Source organism: Rutidosis leptorrhynchoides, chromosome 2, assembly GCF_046630445.1.
Source record: "Rutidosis leptorrhynchoides isolate AG116_Rl617_1_P2 chromosome 2, CSIRO_AGI_Rlap_v1, whole genome shotgun sequence".
Taxonomy (NCBI): Eukaryota; Viridiplantae; Streptophyta; class Magnoliopsida; order Asterales; family Asteraceae; genus Rutidosis; species Rutidosis leptorrhynchoides.
Genome location: NC_092334.1, coordinates 695,062,308 through 695,072,253, shown reverse-complemented (window position 1 = coordinate 695,072,253; position 9,946 = coordinate 695,062,308). Strand labels below are relative to the sequence as shown.

At 30.9% G+C, this 9,946-nt stretch overlaps 1 protein-coding gene across 3 annotated transcripts; it reads right to left on the bottom strand.

Annotated features, from left to right (window-relative positions):
• Positions 1-5,192: 5,192 nt before the first annotated feature.
• LOC139894082 (mediator of RNA polymerase II transcription subunit 25-like) lies at positions 5,193-9,719 on the bottom strand. Of its 3 annotated transcripts, none has more exons than XM_071877282.1 (14): positions 9,418-9,719; positions 8,816-8,943; positions 8,381-8,408; positions 8,217-8,286; positions 7,959-8,095; positions 7,727-7,849; positions 7,549-7,614; positions 7,324-7,440; positions 7,039-7,092; positions 6,897-6,925; positions 6,721-6,789; positions 6,512-6,596; positions 5,543-5,651; positions 5,193-5,440 (listed from the first exon to the last, which is right to left on the bottom strand). In XM_071877282.1, the coding sequence occupies exons 2-14, from the start codon at positions 8,920-8,922 to the stop codon at positions 5,412-5,414; spliced, it is 1,023 nt and encodes a 340-aa protein (XP_071733383.1). In that variant the 5' UTR covers positions 8,923-8,943; positions 9,418-9,719; the 3' UTR covers positions 5,193-5,411. The 3 variants fall into 3 exon arrangements, with proteins under 3 accessions (XP_071733383.1, XP_071733382.1, XP_071733381.1); XM_071877281.1 differs by having other exon boundaries at positions 5,565-5,651; positions 8,816-9,059; positions 9,418-9,718; XM_071877280.1 differs by having other exon boundaries at positions 5,565-5,651; positions 9,418-9,718.
• Between the last annotated feature and the right edge of the window lie 227 nt (positions 9,720-9,946).

Here is a 9,946-nt window from a genome sequence, read left to right as displayed (position 1 = left end):
TGTCTAAGCGTAAAACAGTTATAAAGCAAGCATGTGTCTCACCCCAAAAGTTATAAATAGTTAAGTAAATAGTAAAAGTGGAGCTATAAAAATTACCTTAGTAGCACAAAAGAGTATTCCACGAAAGAATTGAACGGAAGGACGTGACCGAGATCTCAATCTAGAGATAGAACGTATGATCAGACATTGCCTAACAGACAATAGTATATAGTACTATATTGATAGTAATGGTTCACTAAAGAATTTCCATTTTCGGAAGGTTACTATTTATGAAAAGTTTCCACTTATAGTAATTTTTCAATTTTAGAAAGTTCGGGTTACTCTTTAGCAAGACGTTGTACAACTTTACTCAAACTTCGTTGCTATCAAATAAGTCAGGAATGACCATATGTAACCGGGGGCCCAGGACTCTTGACCAGAATCTAAGTCATGGCATTCAAGATCCACAAGCTTACCCATAAACGGCAACCTAGACATCATTCACTTACGACCGTGAGTAGCGATGAAGTTCACATGAATTGTACATTATATTTGATTAACCTTCACTTTAGGTTTATATGTTATATTATATTTATTAATGTATTAACAATTTGATTATCTTATATTATATACTATAAGTTATTATTATTAAATTAGTATAGTTATAAAATAAGTGTTTATTAATAATGTATTGTTATTAACTTACATTATAAGCATTATACTTTATTATATAGTATACTTAGTTATTAACCGTAAGTTATAATAATAATATTAATTTAGTATATGTAATATACTTATGTTAATCGAAAATTATACTAATATATGTTAATTCAAATATTAATTCATTAAATATTATATTTATAATTTTTATAAACTTAGTTAATTATACAATTCAGTAGGATATTTTATAAAAATAATTTTATCAAGTTTTTGTATTTATTTTCCACTTTTCTTTATATATATACTCGGTTTATATTAATCAACGTTAATTAGGTAATAAATATTAAATCGACCTAAATAAATAATTTTATATTTTTACAGGTTCTATATTCTGTAAAAATGTTATAAAAATTATTAAATCAAATTTTATATCAAAATATTATTTATTTAACGTTTTCTAATTATTTAACCATTCTAATCGGCCTATAATTAAATAAATAGGAAAAACAATTTAAAATTAATATTTATATTTTTTTACAGTATCTAGTGATGCTACTAATCATACAAAAATTTTATAAAAAAATATTTAATACACGTTTGTATTTATTTTGTATTTTCTTTATTATTTCTCTCGGTTTAGAATAATGCAAAAGTAAATTCTATTTAAATACTAATCGACCCATTTATTTAATTTTTATAATTTTTGATTATTTATAAGAGTATAATAATCTCAAAAAAAATTATAATTATTTTTATTACTGTTTAATATTTTATTACAAATTTTTCATAGGTTTTGTGATTAATTAACAAGTAATTCGTAATTAAATATAAGTAATATTCCAAAAATTCTAAAAATCATTTTCACATGTTCCTTAACAGTTCCAACTAATTTTTATACAATCCTTACTGATCTTAATATTTTATATCATTTATATCTATTTTATCTATATATATATATATATATATATATATATATATATATAGCAGTTTTGATTAAAATATAGAATATATATATATAAAATAGTAAATAAATTTTGATGTCAATTCTAATATTCTTTTTATGTTAATTTAAAGTTATGAAAATATTTTTTCCAGTTTTTAAGTACATATACTAATTTTTATTGATTTATAGTATATATATACTAACCGAAATAAAAATAAAAAATAAATATATAGCACAACATATAAATTAATATTTCAACTTTAATAACTTATATGTGATTAATAGAATCTGTAAAAATTATTTTTACTAATTTTAATGATTTATAACTATTTAGTCCGATTTATATATTATTTTATGTAAACCGAAAGAAAAAAAAATGAAATAAAAAGAAGGAAAAGAAAGTACCTCAAATTTCTTCAAAATTTGGAGAGAAAGATTTAGGGGTTGTGTGAAAAATATATGAGTTTTAGGTTGGTATTTATAGGTAAAAATGGTAGGTGAAAAAGAAAAAAATAATAAAATAAAATATCAAGGATGCTAATTTTGACAAAAATGAAAAAAATGTGGAAAATGTTTTTGATAAGATTGTTTTTGAAAAAAAAAAATCAAGAAAAGTATTAGTCAAATTTCATGGGCTTGAATTGTATTAAAAAAAATCTTACTTTTTTTTAGCTACAAATATAAATATAAATACTAATTAAAATAACTTATCATTTAATTAATAATTATGTTACATATAGTTTTATATATATAGTACTCATTAACATTAATATTAACTAAAGTTATTTTACATAATATATATAAACTTTAGTTAACAAAACGTGTCGACTAAAAATAAATATTTAATCAACGTCGAATTTAATTATATATTACGTATGAATAACAACCCTATAGGCAAATTAGTCAATTCAAGTATGGAAATGTGAGGGTTGTTATACTAACGTACTGTGTTTATAGTAATATGGACGGGTCGTTTCAGTAAGTAATTCATCATCGAGTCATGTAATTACGTGGCCATTATCCTCGACTAACATGTTGTGCGAGAGCACACATACAATAATATAATATATGTCTCATCGTGTTGCCACTGTGTGCTCGTCCAGACATTTGTAAATATGAAATCGACCCTGAAGAACAACGAATGATCTCTCGACATCCTTATGTGCACTTGCTTGATATCTTTTAAGTTTTGCAAGTGGCTCATCTATTGGTGACGAATACGCCTTGATTAACGTTGCCCGATCTTGATGAATGTCGGCCTCTAAATAATAACCATTTGTGTAATTATTACCATTTACAGTAAATGGTGCTAATGGCGCAGTTCCATTCTTGATGTCATCGAACGCATGCCAAATCCACGTATCATATGAAGCAGCGTCTTCAAGAATTATGCTCGGGTGACCTTGATTGTAACACCGACCATTTTTAAAAAAAGTCACAGTGGAAGACTAAATTATGAAAACACAATCATAATTACATTAATTACATAATTCCATGACAGCAGGTTGAAGTCTTAATTATTACAACACTTGTGTTACTTAAAACACCCCGAACATTTAATACAAAATCCGACATCGGAGTTAAGTTCTTCAAACATGTCTTCACAAACCTGCTCCTGTCATCTAGCATGCAACACACCTAATATGCAAGGGAGGAATGTGGGGGATTAACACGAAGCTAAATGAATGGAATCTATCTAACAGACCAAGCATAAGCATCAATCATGCAACAACCATATAAATATGCTAACGTCCTGAACTAGCATACAGACGACAACAACAACAACAACAACAACAACAATACGAAGTTCGGAGGCATGTACGAGCCTACAACCGCTAACTGATCGGGCTATGGTCTACCGATAGTCCTTCTTGCTGAATCCACTACATAACTCTCTAGACGCAACACATCCGTCCTTCTATGATATACTGCCCATACAGCAGGAACTGGACCCAACCTCCTCAGGCCCGGTTGACCTCCTACGGACTTCAATCTCCTCATGCTCGGTTGAGAATCCCCTGCCTCCTCAGGCCCGGCTGATGTCATACATAGTGTGCACATACAATCACATAACGACAAGCATTAAGTTCTAAGCATGGCATCAACTAACTTATCATGGCAATCATCTAACAATGCATAACATTAATATCAAGCACAACATGTTCGTCCGATGCCAAAACAGATTTCATACTCTCGCGATATTTTTGAAAAGATTTCTGATATTTTTTAGGCATGGTCGGGTTGATGGTTGTGTTGAGAATTCTAAACGCTCGATTCATTTGTTTCATTAATGACGCTTGACTTTTTTTGTTGAGTTAGAACATTTTCTTGTTAGGCTATCATGATTTGAGAACAAACGTCATCAGATGAGCAAAGCGAGGAAGCGGCGTCAGACGAATCGAAATTTTATGATTATTCCTACTAGCTTGTCGACTGGGTGAACGACGGACCGGATAACTCTCGAATAAATCTGCATGGTTCGAGTTCAGATCAACCCTTAAAGGTTCGTCGTCACGTAGAATGATCGATCAGTCAAGAAGTACTTTCCATGTGTTTTCGTGCGTAAAAGCGACACCCTAACATTCTTAATATTGTTGACGCGCTGCTTCCATGATATTCAAGTTATTAGCTCCACTTCAAAAATCTTTCTCGAATTGATTGTAAATAGAAATAAAAAGTTTGATATCGTGTGACATTCTCCCCAATTTTCGAGTTATTTGTTGTTTCTCCTTTTTGCGATCAGTGGCAAGATTATAGTTGGCTACAATCTTATTCCAAAACGAATCGTACGTTTGCGAATTTCCGATTTTGGGATTTTCCGAGCATCGAGCCAACCTTCCGTTAATATTTATTCTTCTTCCCGAGTCCAATTCATAATTTGACGTTTCGGGGTTCACTTGTTTTGCCTACTTTTTCTTCCTTTTTTTTAGTGTTTTGTTGGTCGATTTCGGGTTGTCTTTCGGGTACTCAAGAGTCGATTGTGTTAAAGATTGTGGTATGTATGAAGTTGTTGTGAAAGGAATTGCTACTGGCTAAAAGGGAATTGTTGCTGTGAATAGTATGGGTTGTTGTGACATTGTATTTGTTGTGGATTTGGTAGATGTTGTGGTGGGTAAATAAATTTTTATTGATAGAATGCGTTTTGATTTGGTGTGAATTGTGAAAAAATCTAGTTTGACTTGAAGAAGAAGAATGTTAGCTTGATTTGATGACGTATTATTTGGTAAAGGGATTAGATTGTCGAACATATGGTTGAAAAAAAAAAAATTTGTTTGGTTGAGACATTTTTTTGGATGAAATGGTAGAGAGATTGTATGAAATGATAGTAAAAATGTATGAAATGGTACTGAAATTGTATTAAATGGTCGTATAAAATGGCTTTGTAATGGTTTCTATTTATAATTGGTTAAATATATTGGTTTTAAAAGAAACACATCATTAAATTTGTTACCGTTTCAATTCAAAAGAGAAGGCAAAAAAAAAAAAAAAAAAATCAGATGCGGGTCCCACAAATGTTTCGCTGATCAGACTCGCAACCTGGTGCATATCTTCGTTACCCACTCACAATCGTTAACGGGTCTGGTTGTTTCTTGATATGAAGTGGCTTAAAGGTAATAACAATTTATACATAAAATATTTTTACACATTTTTAATTAATAGAGTAATAATTTAGACATGCCGTTAGAAAAATCATTCAAAATAATTTAATAAATTGTACTTTCTAAGGAGATACTCTGTATATAATATACTAGATGACAAATATGCTAAATACCATTAACCCGATAAACTAATTTTACTCCGTATTTTGTAACCATGTTCCTTCCATTTCTTAAACAGGATCTCTTGCTGCTGGGGAGCCTGGTTCAAAAAATACGAAACGATATATTATACAAAAAATTTGTAAAGACTAAATAAACAGAACAGTAACGATAACATAAAAATAAAAATGTTAAATAATACCTAATAAATAAACACAACTTACTACAGGATAAAAATATCCGAGAAAGCGAGATGGGTTGTCTGTGACGATGAAAAACATGAGTTGTGACGGTAACTTTACGACTCCACACTGCACAAATTAGGGAGAATTTACTACAAGTTGTGAGCCTCATATAAATTAAAGTGCAAGTGCAGAAATATTATACTTGTCCATCTTGGGTACACCTGGCAATTGAGACCCATATCCTCAAATTTGGGTCAATTGGGTTAAACTTTCAGGTCAATTGGTTCTTGAGAAAAATTAGGTCCAACAATGTAAACTAAAACCCAAAAAAAAAAAGTTCCAATGAGTTTCTCTTCAACCTATTGAGTCATATACTAAATATAAAGAAACGGGTCAAATGGGTATCAAATCCTAAAGCTCAATAGTGACATGTCAAATGGGTTTTGTGAATGGGTCAATTGGATCGACCATAACAAGTTTTATTTATAAAAGTATTCATGTTTACATCATTTATTACGTATATTTATATGTTTTTATGTATAAAATATATATAAATAATAAATAATAAATAATACATAATAATAACTAAAATAATATAATAAATGTAAAAAAATCCAATATAAAAGTATATGACCCGTTTTACCCGTTTTACCCATTTGACCCATGACCTGTTTCGACCCATTACCCAAACCAACCCAACCTGACCCAATTTGACCCGTTTAAATTTTTTACCCATTTGACCCATGACCCATTTCAACCCAAACCCGTTTTGACCCGTTACCCAAATCAACCCAACCTGACCCGTTTGCCAGGTATAGCATTACATGCACACCACCCACTAATGGATAAGGATATTATTATTAATTAATTATTTATTATTTATTATTACGGAGTATTAATTAATTAAATTAATTAATAATAATAATAATAAATAATTAATACTAATAATAATTCAAGCAAGTGCGTGGGAAAATGTTTTGTCTTACAAGATTATGCCTCTGCATTTTACTAAGTATTGGATGAGAATCCATCGGATAGAAAACAACAAGATGTGGGTTTCCAACAAGTTTCCTGCAAAATAATAATAATAATAACAAATAAAATAAAATGACAAATGAGATAAGTTGGTATATCTTGTGGAGACAAGACATCAATAAACAAGACAAAGTGCATGTAGAGATCTGATTGATCATACTTTAGCAAGCTTTCGGTGTTGATACGACAAAGATAAGCGATTTCAATTGACGATGGCCAATCTTCAACACTGAAAGAGAGTATTGAAATATACATTAGTAAAAATAAAGACAAGTATTTTATTATTAGTGGTTTCTATTTAGCTGTTATTTTGAAAAGTAAATAAAAAGCACTTACAACTTAGAGGATGCCAGACGCATGTAAGCCTGTCAAGGAGAAAAAATAAATCATTAATATTAATATATGAGTTGAGTGGAGGATGATATATGTGTTGCAAATAATAATTATATATATATATATGAGAAGATGTGAGGCATACATGTACTCTGGTAAGTAAGAAACGGTTGACTGGCGGCACAGCATATAAGTCTCCCTGCATTATCATCCACACTACTTTATTACAGTAATACAATATTTGATATCACTTAATAATCGCGAGATATCATGAAAACAGAAAGAAAGTATGAAATAGCCAGTGTGCGTTTTGCAAGGGAAATTCCCTCATTATCCACACAACCAAACAATTAATCCAATGAATATATTCATATTTTACAGAATATATATAAAAAAAATAATAATAATAAAATGCCATTTCACTAATTACCTCCCATACTTTCACATAACGTGTATCATCTTTTGATTCCCCAGCAGCATTGAGACTCACATGATGCAAACTTTGTGTAACAGTTTCAATGCCAGTATCAGAGGGGTTAACTTCACCCTTTAAGTACGTTGTCATCAAAGCACGATTAATTAACAAACACAGAACAACAAATACGGTTATTGAAGGTGATATTTTCTAATATATTTATATTGATTGCTTAGTTACCACGTTCCAAATTGCTCTTTGTTTTGGAAGCTTTGATTCGTATATTGAGGATAGAGAAACATTCGACTGTTGAAAAGAAAAGGATTAGAAACTTGGTGTTTGGAATATAACCTTTTTAATATAACATTAAACTTACATACAACTAAAACAAATCCTCCATTGTTGATAAATTAAATACCTGTTGAAAAAGCTTGACCACATCAAGAAAATGAGGAGAAGAATCTGGATTACATGTAGCGATAAGGATGCAATGCTTTTGGAGATGGCCATTTGGGCTTCTTTCATTTGAAGAATGAAACATCTGATTTTGTGTCATTCATTATAAAACCAGAAATTGTTAGTTAGTTAGTTAGTCTGAAAGGGGTATAAAAAAACATAGTAGGACAAAGTCACAAGATGACATCACATACCATTAGAGCTTGATAAAGTCCATGAGCAGTTGCAGTATCAGAAAAGACGGCATCAGAATTGAAATTGATAGTGCATAGCCACTTCATTGCACAATTCGCATCGTTTGTCCACTTTGAATTATGTAACGACAAAGTAGCTACAACAAAGAAGACGAGATTGATGAAATAACATATGTTATATTTACAATGAACCCATAATATTAGGATAGGTGGAAATAAAGAAAGAAAAGTGAATGAATAAGTAAGTAAACACACAACCAGAAGATCCACCAGCAGCCTTGAATACGACAACAGCAAAATCAGCATTATTAAGACTCTCTTCATCCTCCTGAGTACACACACACACCGAATTAAAATATAAATATAAATAAATAGTAACAGCAAAACAAAACAAAACAAAATAATGAGTTAAATGCACTTGCAGAAGAAGATCCATTATCACGAAAAATTCTGAAAATAAAGGCAAACAAACATTGCAAGTCAACACACGAGCTCAAGGCCTTGAGTTTACATATGTAAATATATATTATATATTCTGCTTACATCTAATAACATACATACACCCACACCCACAACTATCTCATATAATTTTCTCACATCAACAACATATTTGGTCACAAAATTTAGGTATAAACAATACATCGCTTTTAATTATTCAAACAAAAAATCAAGACCTTCATTTCAACAGATTCAATTGAAAAATCACAAAAATTAGAGTAATAAACCTGATAGAGATTGTGTGCAAAACAGTAATACAGAATCAATCAATCAATCCAGAACTTAATTTCAACGAATTCACATTAAATATCACAAAATAAATAAATAAATAATAGAGAGCGCGAGCGAGCGTAATATACCTGATAATATTGCAAACATAATTGTTGAGAATGCTATGCCAATAACGACCTAAGGCTGCAGTGCCTTCGACCACAAACACCACTTGTTTCTTCTCCCAATCAGCCATACTTAACTGCTTTCCCTTTTGCTTCAAATCCAAAACTAAACGATTACTTTTCTGTATGCAAATTTAATAATCGGTGACAAAAGCCTAACTTTATTTGTTTCCCAATTTAAAATCTAATTACAGAATAAAAATCGCACCTGAAGAGAAATTGAGACAACCAGATTATTTATTATTATGAATTATGATTCCGAACCCTCAATTTGACATGTATTTAAAGTATGTAGGCATAAAGTACGTATACCGTCCCCCCCCCAACCCCACCCACAAATCCCCCATCCCCCGTCCCTCTCTCTCCCCAATTTAATAATTAATTTTGAGATTTATAAATTCTAACTAAATTTATAAATTCCAACTAAATGGTGACAGTACCCCAATTTTATTCATGTAATTTTTATGATTTTGTAAACAACGAAAACCCTAACAATAATACGATATAGGTACCGAAATCAAAACTAACAATAAATTCCTAAATGAAAGTGAAACAAAGAATCTTACTTTATCAATTTCAGAGAAACAGGAGCCGGTTAAAAAAAGAGTGGCGGATGACGGGGAATGGTATCGGTGGTAACATCAGCGGCGACGGTGGAGGAGGAGACAGTAGCAGCGTGTGGCGGATTGAGCAATAATCGTATAAGACAGAGGGCATTAAATGATTTTGTTGGAGATGAATAGGAATCGGAGAGATGCAGAGCCATGAGCGTATAATTTTTGGTTAACCCTAATTTGAAAAAGTAGTATAAGCCCTAATTTCAGAACGTCTGCAGAGTGTTAGGCGATCCTGGATTATGACAGGTGTAATTTTTATGTAATTTGTGTTAATTAATCAACTTTTAATCGCAAATTAGTATGTCATTAGCAGGGGATAATTAGGAGACACGTGGAGAAGGATTCTGATATACTCCGTAGAAGATTTATAGATTGATGACGTCCGTACATGTTAAGAAACCAATTATAAAACGGATTTCATTTACATGAAGAGAGCCTGAGAATTTCGGGCAGGAAGCTGTAAAACTAGCAGGTTAAT